Source organism: Epinephelus lanceolatus, chromosome 6, assembly GCF_041903045.1.
Source record: "Epinephelus lanceolatus isolate andai-2023 chromosome 6, ASM4190304v1, whole genome shotgun sequence".
Lineage (NCBI taxonomy): Eukaryota > Metazoa > Chordata > Actinopteri > Perciformes > Serranidae > Epinephelus > Epinephelus lanceolatus.
In genome coordinates this window covers 28,953,903-28,973,499 of record NC_135739.1, presented here as the reverse complement: position 1 = coordinate 28,973,499, position 19,597 = coordinate 28,953,903, and the positions used below count along the sequence as shown (strand labels likewise).

The following is a 19,597-nucleotide window of genomic DNA, read 5'->3' as shown; positions in this document are numbered from 1 at the left end:
TTCTTAATTATGACTTCATTTGAATTTCTTTTTAAATACAATACAATGAACATTGGATATTTAGTTTGCAGCAGGCCTATGGACGTATCTATTCTCTCTCACCAAGCAAAAAGTAAAGTAATATATTTATTACAGAATATGCACGTTAAATTGCCCCACACATGCTTGTTTCTGTAATTTAAATGTATAAAAAAAACTACAACTCCCATAATGCTCCGCGAGCATTGACAAACTCAAATCGCAAACTGCGCTTGCTCGAACAGTTGTCGGAAAAATGGCGGCACTGCTGCTGCAGGAGCTGGACAGCTCCGAGATTTCTAAACTCCCCAAAACAATTCAGCACAAACTCGAGAAGATTTTATCGGATCAGCAATATGAAATCGATTCTTTGAAAGCACAACAGGAGCAATTTCGGGTAGACAACGGTAAGATATTGCCTCGTATTACGTTCGCTAACGTTAGCGTCGCTACAGTGTTTTGCTTTGCTCATCGTGCATTCATGCCGGTTAACTGAACAAAGTTAAAGTTACTAGTTTTGCTTTGAACGTTCACACATATTAACCCCACTATGTCCATTGTTTTAAATGTCAAGCAACGGCTGTGGGGTTGTGGAATAACGCTTTCTCTGGGTAACACTGGAGGTTATCAGCAACCACGATTTGAGGCTAAAGCTAGCCGTAGCTAACCTACTGAGCTAACCTAGCGTTGACAAGATGACATTGTACAGTGAAATAACGGTATTATCTCCATTCAGTTAACCAGTTTTAAGTTTTATGGTTAAGTTTTTGCTGACTTTCTTTCTTACAGAGCAACATTTCTTTGAAAAAGTGAAACAACTTGCTCAGTGTCAGGAAGAATTTTTGTCCCAGACTCAAGATCATCTTAAACTCAAAGAGGAGTTTACCAAGCAAGGTAAGAGTGAACGTATTGCAATATTGTATACTGATTTAGCTTGACTAAGCATCTCTGGGTTGTATTACTTCATGATATCGCCTTTCCCAAATCTCCCTGTAGAGGAGGAACTTAAAAGTGTGCGTGACAAGAACAGGGAATATGAATCCGCTCAAGGGAGGCTGTCATCAGAGCAGGTAAGGCAACCAAATCAGATATATGAATAATCAAATGATTGTTTCAGTCTCTCTGTCAAATTTATTGGCAGCTCACCTGTCAGAAGTAGTGCTGTAATGTTTGATGTCTTCACCTAACTCAGGTAATTTATCTGTTAATTTTAGTACAGCTTTTCTGTGTATTCCAGATGTTAGACTGGCCAGTTTCCTGCATGTGTTTACTGTATTTTTCTGGTTTTAACAAAAACTGAGTTAACACATTGATTTTAACAAGCTTTTGTCATCACAATGCTTAACCTAAAGTGTCCAGAAACCTTGTATCATCAGCTCATCAGAAAAGTGAAAGCATTGTTATATGTCAGTAGTTTACAAGATGTGCATTTGGTTTTTGTGTTTTTCTTTGAAGTGCCCATTGGCTTACATGTTTTGAAAAATGTTAAATAAACAAATATATGCAATTCTAATGAATTTGAAAATGGACCAAGTTATTTAACTGACTAGTTAGTTGAGCTAGTTAACTGATATATTTATGTCCTGAAAATTCCACATGTAATAAAAATGTTGTTGTTGTTGTTGTTGTTGTTGTTTAGTCTTTGCTGTCAAAAGCCAAAGAGGAACTGGAGGCAGAAAAGCAAGAACTTGTGCGAACACTGCAGAGGAGGTCCTTGGAAGTGGAGCATTTAAATGGCATGGACAGATTAATTCGTCTGGAGACATTTGTCAGAACTTTTCATTTCTTTTTCTACATACTGTCACTTGAGGTCGCACTAATATTATTTCTCTTGTTTCACTAGATGACTTACGGCAGCTCAATGATAAGTTGGTAGAAGTCAACACTTCTAAGATGGCCCTGCAGATGAAGTTGGATGAACTTGAATCGGCTGAAGTCAATATTAAAGTGCGTTATGTTGTTATTTTTGCCGAGGTTAAATGATAACTTAACATCAAATTTGTCTGTAGAGGAGGCTAATTTGTAAAGAGTAAATGGTAGTCCTGTGTTTTACCTTTACAAACAAGTAACTTAATGCATTTGTGGTGGTTTGTTGTTATAGTACAAGGAGAAGCGTATGGAGCAAGAGAAGGAGCTGCTGCATAGCCAAACATCTTGGCTGAATGAAGAATTGAAGGCTAAGAGCGAGGAGCTGCTGTCCCTGTCCCGACAGAAGGGAAACGAGATACTGGAACTTAAGTGCAACCTAGAGAACAAGGAAGACGAGGTATGTCTCTTCTTGACATTTACATAACTGTTTTTTTAAGGCTGAATGACATGGAGAAAAAAGTCATGAGGGCAGTAGCAACAAATACAATGATAGCATGACAGTAAACAGTCACTTACTGCCCATGCTCTGCTTGACCTTGGCTGCCAGCAGTTTCTCTGTGTATTGAGTTAATTTAAGCACGTCTTTAGTTATGAATGATTACCATAATCTCCCGTGGTCATTACTTCATCATTTTTTGCTTGTGACTTTCAGTTGAACAGACTCCAAGACCAAGTGGCCGCTTTGAAGACTTCAAATGAACAACATCAGAAACAGAACGAGGATGTGATCAGCAAACTAAAAGAAGTATGTGTTTGGCATTTCTAACAGTCTGCCCCAAGTCTTTTTTTTTTTTTACACAAAGAATTATCCATTTTTGTTATGCACTGGATATTCTTCAACAAACTGATCCGTATGGCAGCATTTAATGTGACATTTAACCATTGAAGTGTGTGACTGAATCTTTATTCATTCTAGGCCAAGGAACAACAAGTCACCATGGAGGAAAAGTTCAGAAATGAGCTGAATGCTAACATTAAGCTTTCCAATCTGTATAAGGTATGTATATCTATGATAGCAAGCTGATGCAATGCAGTGCTTTGTACTGCATTGCATTCACTCACAGTGATTTATTCCTCTTTACATCTATGGAGTATTACTACTCACATTGTTTGAATGAGATTTTTAAAAATAGTTGTGGAGACAAAGTAATTGCTAAGTAATTCTGTGGATTTATCAGCAGGATTTATTGTTACCATGACTGAAATGATTTACTGTGTATTTGTTCCTTTGCCATTATTTTGCCAACTCTAATACTGTTGTTGTGGTGACAGGGAGCGGCAGCAGATTCTGAGGCAAAAAGTGAAGAGCTGACCCGCGCAGTTGAGGAGCTGCATAAGCTGCTCAAGGATGCAGGAGAAGGTGCGGGGCTATAGCAGAATAATCACAACTACCATTCCTAGTATTTAATCCTTGACTTGTTCCAAGAAAGAGAGTCTGAATACACTTGTCTGTTGAGCGTAGTGGTTTAACTGCTAATTAAGGTAGCTGTTGTTGGGAGAGTTGTACCTGACTTAGAATTATGTCAGTCAAATCAGATTTGGCTGTTCTGTACAAATATTCAACAGTATTTATTTATTTATTTTTTTTCATATAAAGTTTGAATGGGCTCAGCAGGATGTTCAGTATGACAGCGGCATTCCCTTAATATAGTACACAAGCTAACTGTGCTAAGGATGGATTGGAAATGTACAACACCATTTTTTATGACACTAGATGTGAAACAAAAGACAGAGGCTGTGTTGTGCTAAGTTGCTGTGAGCTGTAAATTCACCACTTATAAACAGAAGAGAGAAAAAATATTTCGGAGCCTTACGGTGCAGAATCTTTCCCCCTCTTTACCACTATGTCTTGTCCACAGCTGATTGTATCAGAGAGTATTGTGAAAGTCAAGAGCTCTCGCTCTGCAGAAAAATCTGGGGACCAAAGCATCCCCAGAAATATACTGCACAGCACACTGTGAAAAAAGACTGCTTGACTTGAAGTAATCTCAGCAGACTGAGGGGTCTCAAACAGATGAATCGAATCTCTGACTTTCAGGGGACAGCCCTAGTTGCTGGTATTCCCTGACGTTTGCTCTGTTTACTTTCTCCACCACAGCCAACAAGGCCTTGGAAGAGAAGTTGCAGGAGATGAATGGTGCCACAGATAAGAGTGTTGCTGAGCTAAAGGAGAGGATCCAGGGTCTTGAGAAAGAACTTGACAATGCCAATGAGCTGCTATCAAGTTCTAAACTTAGAGGTCTGTTTGGTTGATTCTGATACTGTGTTTGTCACAACTGCATTGGTTTACATTTTGGATGTTTTTGAAACATGTCAACAGCAAGCCTTTTAGGGATTTTCTTTTAATTAACAACTATGACCTGTGATCTGTTCTCTATTTTCTTTTTAATATCCAGGCCCTATTGGTACGACATCTGTGATCACAGAAGAGCAAATGACAACAATGTCTCCGACAGCAGCGGCTGTATCCAAGATAAAGCCTGGCATGAAGCTGACAGAGGTATGTTCAACTAAATTTCAACACCCAAATTATTTTATTATGAAATTTTAGCTGACTTTGGAAATAGGTCTGAGGGACTGGCTTGTGAAATTGGTCTTAGATTGACAAGGTGCAGTGGACTGCCACAATGGATTTCCAATGTTATTTGATGTAATGCAATTTATTAGACCATATTAAGGCGACAAATGTATTTAGAGTGCACCATTACGGGACTGTTTTTAGCATTTTCACTTCGGTTGTTATTGACTTGCTTGTGTTTATTGCTCGGTAAACAGTATTGAACTTTCAGTACAATTGTCTGCACCGCTTGTGTTTCCCTTTTGAACTATCCTATTTTGATACGAGATATTATCTGTATGTTTAGCTTTATACAGCATATGTGGAGAGCCAGGAGCAGCTGCAGTTGGAGCGATTGGAGAACAAGAGGGTCAATAAGTACCTGGATGACATTGTGCAGGAAGTGGAAGCCAAAGCCCCCATCCTCAAACGGCAAAGAGATGAGCATGAACGCATGCAGAAGTCAGTGGCCAGTCTCTCTGCCAAGCTGGAGCAGGCTGTTAAGGTGGGTATATCTGTCTGTCCATCTAATGCAGACTAGTTGTGTACAGTATATGTCCAGTGGAATGGGATTTTCCATGAGATTACATTTTATTATTTCTTTGTTGTGATGGCCGTGACATGTAAAAGCAAGTTTTGTGGTTTGCACAAAAAATAGATATGCATAATAAATACGTAAGTAAATAAATATACTTCTCGGTGAAGGAAAATGGTTAAGATAAGGCCAAGAATTTGCTTTTTTGAGACTGGTTATTAAAGAGTGCACTACATAACACTTTCTGCATTTCATCAACAATTTTTTTTTTTTTTCTCTCCAACATGTTGGTGTGTTTACTTCAGGAGGTTCACCGTCTGCAGAAAGAGGCTGATGAAGCTAACAAGCACTCCTCTGTACTGGAAAGGGACAACCAGAGGTGTGAACTGCAGCTAGGAGACATGGCTCAGCAGGTGAGTTCTCACTCTCTTCTTTCAGTTTAAAGGATAATCCTGGTTATCAGAATACTCCAGATTCTTATTTTCTATGCCATCATTGGTCTTTCTTGCCAGGTGCGTGTGCTGCTGATTGAGCTGGAAGAGGCTCGTGGAAACCACGTGATTCATGAGGAGGAGCTGAGCTCGGCCGACGTCAGCAGCACATCAGAGGTGATCAGCCAACACTTGGTGACCTTCCGCGGTGTAGAGGAGCTGCAGAAGCAGAACCAGCGTCTTCTGATGGCCCTTAGGGAGCTCAGTGACACCCAGGAGAAAGAAGAGCTTGAGGCCACTGGCAATAAGTACGTTAGAATGCGTGTCGATTTCTTTTTGTTTCGTCTTTGTTGTTGTTTTTTTCTTGCAGTAAACAAATAGAATTGTAAGTCAGTTTTTTGTGATGTGTTGCTATCCAAGTTCAGTGATTGGTAATAAAATTTTCGAAGAGAATGCTAAAGAACAGGACTGCCACCTCAACCTTCATTTTATGAACCCATTAATTTAAGTAACCAAAGATGTCAAACTGTCAGTTAGGCTAATAGAAAATGATCTGTTACAGGCGTGGTGAACTGGAGCAGAGTTTGGTGAAAGCCCAGACTGAGCTGGAGTCCCTGAAGGAGCAACGTAGCCAACAGCTTAAGATGACTGAGTCCATCGTGAGGCAGAGGGACATGTACCGTGTGCTACTGGCTCAGGCAACCGGAGTCAGCTTCCCTCAGCAAGGTAAGAGACAAGATAAATCCAAGTTACATACTCTTGATGCAAGACAATATATCTAGTACATGCACATTCAACAGCTTCCATTATGACACCAAGCAATTAGATATAGCTCACTTTCTGTTAAGTCTTTTTGTCACAGTGTTGTGGTGTTTTTTTCCTATTTGGCTAAACTTCAAAGTTTTTTTTTTTTTCTTAAGGTACACCACCAGAAGAGTTTTCCCTGACCTCCACCCCGCGACGCTCACCTGCAGCCATTCCCACCGCAGGAACACCCACTGCACTCGTCTCCATGGCAACAGAGTCCGCTGAAGCTTTGGAGGCCAAGGCAGCTTTGCGACAGGTGAGCAAACTTCCATATAAGGTTTGTTTAAGTGTATTAATCTCAGCAGTGCAGTCATCTGTACACCCTGTAGTGCATGTCAAGCAGTGCCCTGCATATGTTGCATGGTGATGACTTACTTTCAGTTACAGGCATGATTTTGTTAGCAGGTTAATTTACTGTAAAGCACTGCCATGGCTTCGGATATTCAGATTTCTGCTCACTGCTAAACATAGCAAGGTTACGCTATCTGCAGATTAGTATTTATGGAAATTGTCGCCCACTGCACGGATGAGTTTGCCTCACTTGTTTCCCATGTGTGCCACTAGATGGCAGTGTGTCTGTATTGTATCTGCATTATTTTGACTATGTGCCACAAAGATTATGACCTTTTTTGCTAATGATGCTAGAGAATGAAAAAAGTACAACAGTGCTAAGTGGGCAAACAAGAAAGAAAATGAACTGAAGAGGATTTACGTTTATTTGGTTCTTATTTTATTGAAAAGTCATCGGAAAATGTAATTCAGCAGTGAAGTGTATGGAACTATATTTGCAGACATAGGTTTTACTGACGACCAGTGATTAACCTTTGACAGTAATCTCATGTGAATGGGTCCAAGGTTGATGTATCACGTGTTGTTCATTGCCCCACATGAAAATGACATTTCTCAGACAACATTAAATGTACTCTTCTGACACAAAATGAAAATGTGTGGTTGTATCTGCAGTTGCAGGAGGTGTTCTCCACCTATAAAAAGGAGCATATGGAGAGTGAAAAGGCACTGACGGAGCAAAACGAGAAGCTCCAGGAGCAGCTCTCTGACCTCCACTCCCAGAATGGCAAGATATCCACCCAGCTTGAGTTTGCCTCCAAGAGGTCAGTTTGAAAACCCTTCTTCTGGTTTCTCAACACTCAATGTATTTAAAGAATACATAGGAGAGTTCGTCGCCTGCCACTAAAAAGGATATCTGTCTCAACAATATCAGGTATGAGATGCTGCAGGACAACGTTGAGCGCTACAGGAAAGAGATTGCATCCCTCAGAGAGAAAGGACAGATGATGTCAGCTGCCACACAGAAGCATGAGCAAACCATCCACACTTTGAATGAGGACGTGAGAGCTGCCAAAGAGAAACTCAACATGGCTGAGGTTTGTCCTCGTTCCAGTAATCTTTATCTTTTTTATGGTGATGTTTGCACCCAAGTTTTTTTCCTTAAGCATTTTATCATCATAATGTGGGGAATTGCAGTGGTGCTTGATTTGAATTTGGGACTGCTTAAGGAGTAATCTAGACTTATCTCTGTCTGTCTCTTAGGGCTGCGCTGAAAGCCTGCGTAAGGAAAGAGACATGCTGAAGCTGGTGGAGTCTAAGCTTAATCAGGAGAAAGAGTCAATCCTGAGCCAACAACAGAGCCAGAACCTGCTGCTGACCAACCTCCAGACCATTCAGGTCATCTATAAGTATTAAATCACTCCTTGTTTCACACACAAACACATAAAAACAGTTCAAAATTATAACTGCTGTGCTCTTCTAGGCCACTCTTGAGCGTTCAGAGACTGATACACGTCAGCGTCTAAACGGCCAGTTGGAGAAGCAGGAACGAGAGATCTCCCAGCTACAGAAGAGGCTGGAGCAGGAAGTGGAGCAGCGCCACCTGCTCAGCAGAAACCAGGAAGTAAGCATAAAATTGAATAGTCCATCTGTTTCTTGCTGGTATACACCATTATACCACTTAAACTATCTCTACCTAAATCAGGTTCAGAGGTGTTATGGTATACTGATAAATCAGTAAGGCTTACTATGTTTACAGAAAAACTTAACACCCACTTTAATCTTAAACACAATTCAGTAGTTTGCTTACATTTTGCTGTCACTCATTTCTCATGCTCAGATCCAGTTGGTGGAGGCAAAGAGGCAGCTGGAGCTGCAGGTAACATTACACCAGAAGACCAAGGAGCTGCTGAATTCTGCGGAGTTGGAGCTCAACACCCTCAGGCTGCAGTCAGGCAGCAGCGAAGCACGTCACACCCTGGGCTCCCCCACCACACCTATTATAAGAGGTTAGCACAAACAGACAAACGCATGTTCATACAGGCAGAAGAATAACAGCACAGTACACAGATGAATCTATACAAGTACACATTTAAATGTATAGCATCTTCACTGGTTGTCATCAAATCCCATGACCACAAAAATTTAAGCAAAACAATTTCAGGTTAACGTCATTAAAGTCAAATCATTTTCTCGTGAAGTCACTGTCTGTGTAATTAAGTACGCTACAATAATCATAGACACGCCTGCAGTTGTGAGAAGGTAATAAGAGACATGACGTGACAAGTAAATTGCCCAAATTTTACATGTTCTGTTGATTTTTACAGGCAGCTGACCCAATTTTACACCTGACCTACTTTTTCAGCAAAAAAGTAGATGCTAACATGCTGTGGTCTCACTAGCTCATGCTGTTCCAACAGTTTATGAGATAAGATCCAGTAAAAAAAGAAAAAGACATTAAGACATTATGGCATGTCTGAGCCACACTCTTTCAGATGTTTGTGGGTTTGAAGCACAGACTCCTAACAATGTAATCAGCCCACAGTCCATCCTCCCTTCTTAAAAGCACATGCTAATCCTACTGTATTCTCTTCTGCCACTGACTCTTTCTGCTTTCAGGCCTGCCAAGTTCAGATCAAGACAGAGAGGACCTACAAGGTCGCCTGCGGCTGGCTGAAACCCGGGCAGAGGAGCTGGCAGAGAGTCTGAGGGCAGCCACCTCCACCATGGAGCAGTACAGAGCCATGGCTCAGAGCCTGGAGGAGTCCCTGGACCAGGAGAAACAGGTGCAGAACAAACCCATATTTCCTGTCCGTGCTCCACCTCTCCTAAAACCACTGACCACAACCACAAAAATGTTGATGATAAAAAAGAACTATAAAAACTTGTGTGAGCAATTACGTGGGAAGCACATCAACCTTTATTACAATTATACATCCTAGGTAATGATCCGACAAAAATATAAAGACTGTAATTAATTCCTGCACACTGTGAGAACTAGAAAAGCAATGTTTTGAAATGCTAGATTTCCAATAAAGTTAGTGCTTCATTGTCATTACTTACCATGGCATAATTTCATTTTCCTATTAATGTGCCTGCCATTAGGTCATGCTGAGCCAGACAAAAGTATTCAGCATGCCTCTTAATTTAGCAAATCACATGGCTATTTGTTAAAATAGCCCTGCTAGATTTTCTTTTCTACACCACAAAACATATGACATTTTGTCTTGGCCAAAGTCCTGATTTTCCTAAATACACATATTTGTATCTTTGATTGTTTAATTGTTTAACTTTTGAATTGACTAATGACCAGGTAACGGAGCAGGCTCGCTCATCCATTGAAGTTCGTATGAAGGAAGCTGAGAACCAGCAACGCCGGCTGGAGGAGAAGCTTCTGGAAGCAGAGAAAGAGAAACAGAATGTAGAGGAGCAGAAGAGGAGAGCCCTGGTCTCTCTGGAGGAACAGGTATAGTAAATCCCACATTATTGAGCACATTTTTCCTCACCACATTTGGTCTTCTTAGCACTGCTTTGGTGTTCAGGTATAACTGTCATTATACAAGTAAAGAAAACTTTTTATTTTTGATGTGTGTCTGTTAGTTGAACACTCTAAGGAGAAATCTCAGCAGTGCCCAGGCAGATCACCAAGCAGCGCTGCAGCAAGTGGCAGTAGCTGAAGCCCAACAGCAACAAGCTCTACAAGACAGCCAGGAGCAGGTAAGCAGGCATTACAATATTCAGTGTAGAAGAATATGACTAATATCAGTTCTTATTTGTTGGGGAATGTTCCAATTAAGGCTAACAATCACCTGTCAATGTAAAATCAGCCACCACATTTCCTTATGTCCACGAATTACCCAAAATAAAATGGATTTCATAAAGTATCCTTCTATATCAGTTACACATTTGAAAACAAAGCATATTTTATCAGGAGCAGAGATCCATTGCATCTTGTTATATTCTGTCAAACTATCAGAAATCTGTGAGTCTCCCTTTTCTGCGTACGTCTCTCTCTTTCCATTTCTAATGCATTTCTAATTTTCATTTCTCTCACTTTCTATTTCCATTTTTCTTAGACACTTAGGAAAACTGCCAACCAGACATGATTATCCGGCAGTGACAACAGATGGATATCACCACTTAAATGTGCAATAATTATGTCAAATCTTTTATCCTGTTTCCTAGGCTAAGTTGGCAGCTGAAGCACAAGATAAGTATGAACGGGAGATGATGCTTCATGCAGCAGATGTGGAGGCCCTGCAGGCTGCTAAGGCTCAGGTCCTGCAGGCCGTCGAGCTCAGACACCAGCTGGATGAGAGAGCCCAGAGGGTCAGCGCTGAGCTGCTGGAGGCCAGGGTCTCCTGGGGGGAGCAGGAAAAGATCCTCAAGGTGATTTGGTAGATGCACAGGTGATGACAAGACAAGATAAGATACAACGACGTGGAGTTTGCGAAATCACAGAAACATCAGCATCAGTCCTCTATGAAAATTTAACGTTCTGAACCCAAGAATCGAAATTAAAATTTCATTTATTTCAGACCTATCTGATTTCATATTTAAGTTGTTGTGGTTATTTTGTCCAACCACTTATTTTTATGCTTTCAATCTTAATATATTGCCTTTATTTTAGGAGGGGGTATCGAAGATGGAGAGCCGCTACGAGGAGTTGCAGAGGCAGAACACCCTCCTGCATGAGCAGATCCAGACAATGAGCAGCAAGATGGCTGAAAAGTTGCAGCGTGCTGCCAGTGAGAGCCCCATGAACATCTCCCTAACTGAGGAGGGCAAATCTCAAGACCAAGTCCTTGAGATTCTTAGGTAATGAATGTTTATCTCACATTACATCATCCGTCATTGTACTTGAGTTTTGTAAATAAAATCTGTTAGTATATTGGTAAAAATGTCAAGAAAAGAATTCAACAAGGAGTCCAGATGTCTCAATCTATACAACTCCACGCTGTTTTGACTAGTTATACTAGTTACTGTTCTTGTCCTGCCATGTTGCTCAACATTTTTGAAATCCTTATTTCTTCTCCATCAAAGGTTTGTGCGTCGGGAGAAGGAGATTGCAGAATCTCGTTTTGAAGTTGCCCAAGGGGACAGTTTACGTTACCGTCTGAGAGTGGAGCACCTGGAACGAGAGCTGAAGGAGGCGCAGGACAGTTTGAGTGCTGCAAAGGAGAGAATGCAGGTGTGTTTATATACTCACTGATCTTTTTTTACTCCTGACCACTAAAAAATCGTATGTGTAGGTTTGCTTTGCCAGTCAGTTGAGTTGATTGTTAATTGGAAGATTAAGAATCTCTTTTCTTGAACGTTTTTCGTAATCTGTATGTAAAGAAATCATCTATTAGCTCGCGTACCTCTAAGAAGGTTAAAGTGAGAACTCTTTACTTAAAGAAATCCACGAGGCATGTGTCTAACGTAGGGCGGCACGGTGGTGTGGTGGTTAGCACTGTCGCCTCACAGCAAGAGGGTTACCGGTTCGATCCCGGGTGTGGGAGCCCTTCTGTGCGGAGATGGCATGTTCTCCTCGTGTCAGCGTGGGTTTTCTCCGGGCACTCCGGCTTCCTCCCACAGTCCAAAGACATGCAGATTGGGGACTAGGTTAATTGGTAACTCTAAATTGTCCGTAGGTGTGAATGTGAGCGTGAATGGTTGTTTGTCTCTATGTGTCAGCCCTGTGATAGTCTGGCGACCTGTCCAGGGTGTACCCTGCCTCTCGCCCGATGTCAGCTGGGATAGGCTCCAGCCCCCCTCGCGACCCTCAAGAGGATGACGCGGTTAAAAGATGAATGAATGAATGAATGTGTCTAACGTGGCCACTAGGGCTCAAATGTAGAGATACCACGTGACTAAAAGCCCAATGCTAATTCTGCTCAGGTGACAGCGAAGACCCTGGCTCAGCATGATGAGCTGATGAAGAAGACTGAAACGATGAGCATCCTGATGGAGACCAACAAGATGTTGAGAGAGGAGAAGGACAAGATTGAGCAAGAACTGCAGCAAACCAAAGCCAAGGTATTGTTTGCATGTTATAGAAAAATGTAGTGGTGGTGGTGAATTTGGTGTGTACATGATATACTCATGAAATTCACTTCAAAACTCACTCCATTATCCTGGTGTTGCAAGCTGTCATATTTTTGAAAAGTAATCCTGAATGAACCTCAAAATCTAGAACAGTTTCAGGTCATTTTATGTGCCTTTCAGATTCAAAAGCTGGAGTCAGACATCTTGCCACTGCAACAGGCCAACTCTGAGCTGAGTGAGAAGAGCGGCATGCTGCAAGCGGAGAAGAAGATACTGGAAGAGGAGATAAAGCGTTGGAAAGCTCGGACCCAGGTTGGTGAAAAGACTACAAAGAAAAACAAAATTCATGCCTCTTGTAAGGGGGAGAGAAATGCGTCTGTCATTAGAAAAGTGGACTGTCTTGTGATCTTTATTTTATTCCCAATGTTTTATCATTTCACACCACTGACGCACAACTTTCTCATGTTCTGTTAGCATTTGGTGAGCCAGCAAAAAGATTCCGATCCAGAAGAGTACAAGCGCCTGCACTCTGAGAAGGAGGCACATCTCAAACGAATTCAGCAGCTCAGTGAAGAGAGCAGCAGGCTTAAAGCTGAGGTTTCCAGGTTAGGAATTTTAAATGATGTAACTATTGAGTTGATGAGGATACAGAGTGTTCATCTTCTCTCATTCAATCAGTACTTTATTTTCTGGCACTGTAGCATTAATTTTCACAATCTCTCAATTTCTCTCGATAGGACCAATAATCTGACGACATCTCTGCAAGGCCAGATACAGAACTTGCGTGATAGTATGAGTAAGATAACTGATGACAGGAATACACTAAAGAGGGACGTAGAGACCAAGAACCAGGAACTCCAGGAAAAGGTGCGAACTATCACCCAGGTCAAGAAGATTGGACGCCGCTACAAGACTCAGTATGATGAACTCAAAGTGGAACATGACAAGGTGAGAGCTCAGCAGCTGTTATTCTCACTGCTCTCATCTTTACGCTACAGCTTGAATCAAAAAGAACATAGTTGTGTTGTTTGTTTCAATCCATTCTCAGCAGTTGCCTAAAAGCCACCCCTGTTGTGGTGTTTTGAGCATAATTAATCTTTCATACTGCATTTTTCCTAGTTGGTAGCTAAGGCTGCAGCAGGCCCATCCCAAGAAGAGGAGGCTCGTCAAGCCTCAGTTCAGGAGCTGCAGAGCCTCAGAGATTCTCTGAACCAGGCCGAAACCAAGATCAGGGAGCTGGAAGGACAGCTGGAGAACATGAACAAGGTTAAACCGCAAATCACAAGTTTCAGCTAAAACCTTTTGACTGAACAGTCAGTTCAGTTAATAGTTAGACTAATGTTCTTCTTAGCCTTCTAAGGGCCCGTACACATGCAACGTCTATAACTGCCTGGAAAACACAGGTTTGGCCGCTGGGCGCTACTTTTGTGCCTTTTTTGAGCCAGCTTTCAAGAGCATGGTGGCAGGTTGTGTCTGTGGTTGCTAAGCCGTCTTAACAAGCACTGTATCATAGCCTATTTACCTGAAATCCTGAGCCTGTCGTCCGTGAGACAGATGAAAAGCTCTGGCAGCCCTGCACCAAAATGATCAACTTTTCCATATTTACCACCGACTGATATTGATGGAAGAAGGGAAAGATATCTGTTGGCTGTGATTGGTTGTTCCTTGTCACATGACATGCGATGCACACTGCTGCGTTCCAAAAGTTGAACTTGGTTCATCTCGAGGAATTTGAGGGTGCAAAAAACATGTGTACAGCCTCTAACAGAAGGGGAGGTCATTCTTTTTGTACACCATTATCAGTTCACAAGATCACATAGCTTGAGTAGTTTACAGTTTACATCACTAGAAAAATGTTCTTGAAAAATGCAGTATATATACAGCCCCCCCCCCCCACCACCACAAATATGCTTGTCTTTATCACATACATACAATCATTAGTATCATGTCTTCTTGGTCTGCGACAGGTGGTTACAGAGCGGGAGACTGAGGGGCGTAATGCCCAGGAACAGTCCTCCAGGCTGCAGACAGAGCTGACCCGGCTGAGGCAGGAGCTGCAGGACAAAGTTACCCAGGAAGAGACACTAAGACAGCAGATGTCTGAAAAGGAGGAGAAGACCAAAAAGGCCATTCTTTATGCAAAGCAGAAGATCAGCCAGCTCAATAGTGAGAGGATTTTTCTCATTACAACCAATGGACCTATGAAAAATTCCTTATTTTATAGCTTTCTCCTCTGTTTGCCTTTATTGTGATGTTATTTGTTGTTCGAATCTGAGACCTAAATGATTTATATTTAGACACCAAGGAGGAGCTGCAGAGGGAAAACGAGGAGCTAAAGCAACAGCGTGAAGAGCTGGAGGTGCGAGTGAGCGCTCTCAAGTCTCAGTACGAAGGCCGCCTGAGTAGACAGGAGCGAGAACTGAGAGACCTGCGAGGCCAACAGGAGAGACAAGAGCAGAGGGACGAACCACCTGAGGCAGGTCCCAGCAAGGTGAGAGTCTGTTTTTAAAATTTTCACAAGCCAGACATTCAATTTTTTTGTATTGGATAAATCACCAGCTAATCTGATAATTGATTAACTGGTTCAAGTATTTTTTTAAGAAAAGAAAACTGATTCCAGCCTCTTAAATATGATTTTTTTTTTCTGGTGTCTTTACTCATCTGTGACAGTGAACTGATTATATCTTTGGATTGTGGACAAAACAAGAAATTTTAAGGATGTCGTTCTTGGCTTCCGTAAACATTGATCAACATTTTTAACCATTTTCTGACATTGCACCGACCAAACAACGGGTAAACCACCACAAAGTCATGACTTTAAGCATCTTGTTTGTTCCCATCATGACTTGTGTCTTCCTGTCCCGATTTTCAGACCCAGGAGCAGCAGAGGAGCACAGAACAGAGACAGATCAGTCTGAAGACGACCCCAGCTGCAGACAGGGGCAGGTATGATACACAACAGCTAGGACTGTTCATCCTTCTGAAGTTTCCACTGTGGTGCAACAAGAGTATATAGAGCTGAACACATCATACTTTTTTCCCCACGGTTTTGGGATGCTCTTTAGTACACTTGCTCTGACTCATGCAAGTTTTTCCTATACTGAATGTACATTATTAGAGTCATTATTCATGCCCTGATCTTTGTCTCTGTCAGTGCCAGCACATCTGAGCCTCCAACTGCCAACATTAAGCCAACACCTGTGGCTACAGCCAGCAAGCAGCCTGTCAATCCGGGGAACAAACCCACTCCAAGAGCAAGCATCAGGCCCATGATTACCCCAGCCACTGTACCCACCCCAACACCCACGGCCACTGTCATGCCCACCACACAGGTGGAGACCCAGGAAGGTAAGTCCAACTGCAAAGCTTCAGGCATAAGCTTCTAATAGAGGAAACCAGACAAAGCAGTATTGCCTCAAAAGTTATTCTAGTAAAGGTAATGGCGTTACAAAGGACTTGACAAATGTGTGTTAAGTCTAACTATGCAGCTACAGGCTAAACAAAAAGCTGAATCTGTTCCTACTAACTTAAACTCCTCTACAGCCATGCAGTCTACTGAAGGCCCACCAGTGGAGCACGTGACTGTGTACGGCAGTGCCAGTGGCTCGGTGCGCTCCGCCAGCCCCAATGTCCAGACCACTTTAGCTAGCCCCATGCTGACTGTGCAGCAGACCCAGACGCAGGCCACAGCATTCGTCCAGCCAACTCAGCAGCAGAGCATGACCCATGCAGAGCCAACCAATCAGGAGCCAACACCTGTGGTCATTGAGGCAACACCTAGTTCGCAGGTGGAATGGCCTTCAACGTCCTCCACCTCCTCTGTGTTTGGGACAGGTGAGACACCAAACTATTTTAAAATGGAAATGATTGTAGGGTTTATATGGAATAGCAATACACATTTATAATAGTGCTAGGAGATGTACATTTTAAAGAATTTTTAAGGACACATTATATTTGCATATTAAAATGAACTTATTAGGTTAAACCCTCAGGCTCCTGTTTTGCAAACGTTGGAGAGAAGAATATTATCTTTGAAAAGATTGTTTTCATGAAGCTACTATTAGACATGGTGTGGTTTTAAGAGTATCATTTTGTCCGAACCAGGGAGAAGTCTAAAATATCTTCATGCCTTATCTCTAGTTTCAGCAACTCCAGGAACCTCCTCCATGTCTAAGAGGCCTCGTGAGGAGGAGGAGAGCACCTCCGTGGTCACTGACACAGAGTCCACCCAGGATGATACCTCCAGGGCACCTATTACCAAGAAGCTGCGCATCATCCAAAGAGTGGGTCCAGAGGTGAGGAGGGGTGGGGGTTACACAGAAATCTTAATCAGCATTTTCATTTTTTAATCACCTGAAAGCTGCTACGGTTACATCATGTATGTATTGTGTGTTGTCCTCAGGAGGAGATGTTGGTGGAAGACAGTGCTGAGGCTGAAGGGGTGGTGCCAACAGACAGTCAAGATGGTGCAGAAGCAAGCCAGGTAGGCCATCAGAAAATATAGATATTAATAAATTCCAGAGGTCAAAAAGTTTTCTCTTTTGCATTTCAGAGAGGATAAATATGTTGCAAGTGTTTTACATGTCCTGCCATTGCCAAAGCTTATATCTAAAGGCTCACCATGAAATCCTACCTGATGCCAGTAAATACAGTGTAACAGGCAGGAGTAGTTAAAGCAGAAGTAATGTGATAATTACTTGATGGCACCACATATATCACCTTTTTATGGAAGATATTAGTTTGTCAAACAGAGTGTAAATGGGTAGAATACATGTTGTTCACTGTTGCGCCCTGCAGACAGAGGAGTTCCCAGTACTGGAGGAAGGAGATGAGGGTGCAGCCTCCCAGTCTGCCATGATGGACCAAGAGGTTAACCTGACCCAAAGTGACACCACTGACCAGCTGCAGCAGGAAGTTATCGTCATAGTAACAGACACAGAAAGTGAGGAGGAGCAGGAAGAGGAGGATGAAGAGGAAGAGCAGGTAGGGAGTAATATCTAAAGTGCCATCAGACTCCAGTAGCAGAATTTGTCTTGGTCTCCTTCCACTAATGATTTGAACACTGCTCAATGCAGGACTACGATGAGGAGGAAGAAGAGGAAGAGGAAGAAGAGGAGGAGGACGATGAAGAGGATGAGGAGGAGGATGATGGAGAGATGGGGGAAGAAGGAGAGGACAGTAACGAGGGGAGCGGAGACGGCAACGAGGCTTACGAGGGAGGTGACACAGAGGTTCGATTGCCCGTGAAACATAATGTACTCACAGTTACAACTCTGACCTTTCATACAACGTCGCCCACACAGCTCTCGCATCCCGTACACCATGTTAACCCTTCTCACACTTTCAGTCGGAGATTTTTGAACCTTTTCCAGCTCACACACTCAGTTTTTCCACACGGTCTCATTTCACTGTCACTTGTCGCATTTTGCCCCTATGCCGTAACGTTCTGTCTGCGTGAAAGCTACGCATGTGTTGACTTAAGATGTTTACCTTTTTACTCTAGTCTTGGTTGCACATGTTCAGTGGGTTGAGTCAGTGTCTGCAAAGAGAGAGTTACGTTCTTTTGCTTGTAATCCGCATGTGTGACAGTTGTTTAAAGTGGGGTGTCTGTAAACTACTGTCCTGCATATGTTTTAGACATTACATAATAATTCATTATTTTGGAAAGCAGTTGTTAGAAGAAAAAGGGCCACACCAGTTGTAACGATATGTTTATTACCAAGCAATTGAAATATAAACAGTTGGTGTCATTGTAAAACATTTAGTGGCGACCTCAGCAGAAAACCAATTTTATTTTTCCAAGTGTTAATTTATGACTTTACCCTGAATCCTGTAAACTTGGGTTGAAGCAAAAATCGACAATACAAATCAGAGGTGATTACTGAATAATAAAATGAAGCTTTTTAAATGAAACATATCTATTAAACTGTAAAAAACGCAATTAACACATTAAATTATGCTGACACATAATACTGAAATTATTGAGCTCCTCTTACAGTCAAACTTAAACCCTAAATTCAGATCTAAGAAACACATCGTGGCCCTGTCACAGCACCTCAGAGGTCAAAAACAGCAGAGTCACCTAATGTGTTGATGTTTTGGGTGAGTTTTATTTACAGTCAATGGGCGGACAAATGTGCTGATTCATAGCATGACGCCTTCATCAGGCCGTGACAGCAGAATGTTTTCTTTTTCAACGACACGTCATGTAATGTTTCATTATGGTAATCATGTTGATGGCCCTTTTTTCTTTTTGTGTCGATGTTGGCTTTATGATAAAATAGTTTTCTTCTTTTTTTTAAACTCATCTTTTTGAATATAGACAAAGAAGTTAGGATAGTATTCTAAATACAAATGGAATATTTATCTTATGGGTTACAGCTAATGATTCCCAGCACTGGGTTTGTCTGCTGGCTTAAAAAGTTTTTTTTTAATAGGCAGCATGACAGATAAGTCCCTAAAATGTGTAAACAAAAAACTCCAGCGCACCTTGAGTGTTGAGTATAATAAGGCTTTAATATGACGTGAAATGTAATCAAACAGTCAAAGCATTAAGATAGAATTAATGGCTTTGTCCGGTTTTAAATTGTCCCCAACCTTGTAAACTAATACATATGGAAGTCTGTGAGTGTCTTTACTCAGAATTTTCGTTTTGTCTGAAGGGCATCTTTGTTCCATATAGGGAGAAAATGAGTCATAATCTGTGTGTGGTGCTCTGCCAGTATATCTTGGCATCTACAGTGTGTGGGAACTATCCCATAACCCGCTTCCTCCAATTCTACCCAACCCCTGTTTTTCTTCTCTGCTCATCTATACATTTCCTCTTTTCCTCACTTGACTTTTTTTTATTTGCCCCCATTTGACTTTTTAAAATTCTCTCAGTGGTTTTCCTTCACCCTTTCAACCACCTATTCTTCTTATTCCCTTTTGTTCTTTCCTTTCTCAGGGAGCTGATGTAACAGACCCGGGAACAGAGACTGAGGAGAGTTTGGGGGCGTCTGACTCCACCCAGAGACCAGCAGATTCCCAGACACCCAGCTGTAAGATCCAGGAAACCCTGTC

At 41.9% G+C, this 19,597-nt stretch overlaps 1 protein-coding gene across 4 annotated transcripts in view; it reads left to right on the top strand.

The window, feature by feature from the left end:
- The first annotated feature begins 267 nt into the window (after positions 1–267).
- The window catches only part of tprb (translocated promoter region b, nuclear basket protein), a 24,311-nt gene continuing 4,981 nt past the window's right edge, over positions 268–19,597 (top strand). For all 4 annotated transcript variants that reach the window (XM_033621453.2, XM_033621451.2, XM_033621450.2 and 1 more), the window contains exons 1-42: positions 268–425; positions 808–912; positions 1,015–1,088; positions 1,658–1,754; positions 1,862–1,965; positions 2,120–2,284; positions 2,540–2,632; positions 2,804–2,884; positions 3,160–3,247; positions 3,986–4,126; positions 4,284–4,387; positions 4,752–4,949; positions 5,285–5,392; positions 5,492–5,718; positions 5,973–6,136; positions 6,331–6,473; positions 7,181–7,329; positions 7,440–7,602; positions 7,769–7,903; positions 7,989–8,129; positions 8,346–8,514; positions 9,125–9,291; positions 9,819–9,971; positions 10,106–10,222; positions 10,691–10,894; positions 11,136–11,323; positions 11,549–11,696; positions 12,389–12,526; positions 12,716–12,847; positions 13,010–13,140; positions 13,273–13,483; positions 13,655–13,801; positions 14,503–14,701; positions 14,833–15,026; positions 15,408–15,481; positions 15,690–15,883; positions 16,079–16,369; positions 16,676–16,830; positions 16,938–17,018; positions 17,333–17,518; positions 17,611–17,766; positions 19,482–19,575. In XM_033621453.2, coding sequence (XP_033477344.2) covers positions 275–425; positions 808–912; positions 1,015–1,088; positions 1,658–1,754; positions 1,862–1,965; positions 2,120–2,284; positions 2,540–2,632; positions 2,804–2,884; positions 3,160–3,247; positions 3,986–4,126; positions 4,284–4,387; positions 4,752–4,949; positions 5,285–5,392; positions 5,492–5,718; positions 5,973–6,136; positions 6,331–6,473; positions 7,181–7,329; positions 7,440–7,602; positions 7,769–7,903; positions 7,989–8,129; positions 8,346–8,514; positions 9,125–9,291; positions 9,819–9,971; positions 10,106–10,222; positions 10,691–10,894; positions 11,136–11,323; positions 11,549–11,696; positions 12,389–12,526; positions 12,716–12,847; positions 13,010–13,140; positions 13,273–13,483; positions 13,655–13,801; positions 14,503–14,701; positions 14,833–15,026; positions 15,408–15,481; positions 15,690–15,883; positions 16,079–16,369; positions 16,676–16,830; positions 16,938–17,018; positions 17,333–17,518; positions 17,611–17,766; positions 19,482–19,575 — 6,160 coding nt within the window. In that variant the 5' untranslated portion in view covers positions 268–274. The remainder of the gene's footprint in view (positions 426–807; positions 913–1,014; positions 1,089–1,657; positions 1,755–1,861; positions 1,966–2,119; positions 2,285–2,539; positions 2,633–2,803; positions 2,885–3,159; positions 3,248–3,985; positions 4,127–4,283; positions 4,388–4,751; positions 4,950–5,284; positions 5,393–5,491; positions 5,719–5,972; positions 6,137–6,330; positions 6,474–7,180; positions 7,330–7,439; positions 7,603–7,768; positions 7,904–7,988; positions 8,130–8,345; positions 8,515–9,124; positions 9,292–9,818; positions 9,972–10,105; positions 10,223–10,690; positions 10,895–11,135; positions 11,324–11,548; positions 11,697–12,388; positions 12,527–12,715; positions 12,848–13,009; positions 13,141–13,272; positions 13,484–13,654; positions 13,802–14,502; positions 14,702–14,832; positions 15,027–15,407; positions 15,482–15,689; positions 15,884–16,078; positions 16,370–16,675; positions 16,831–16,937; positions 17,019–17,332; positions 17,519–17,610; positions 17,767–19,481; positions 19,576–19,597) is intronic.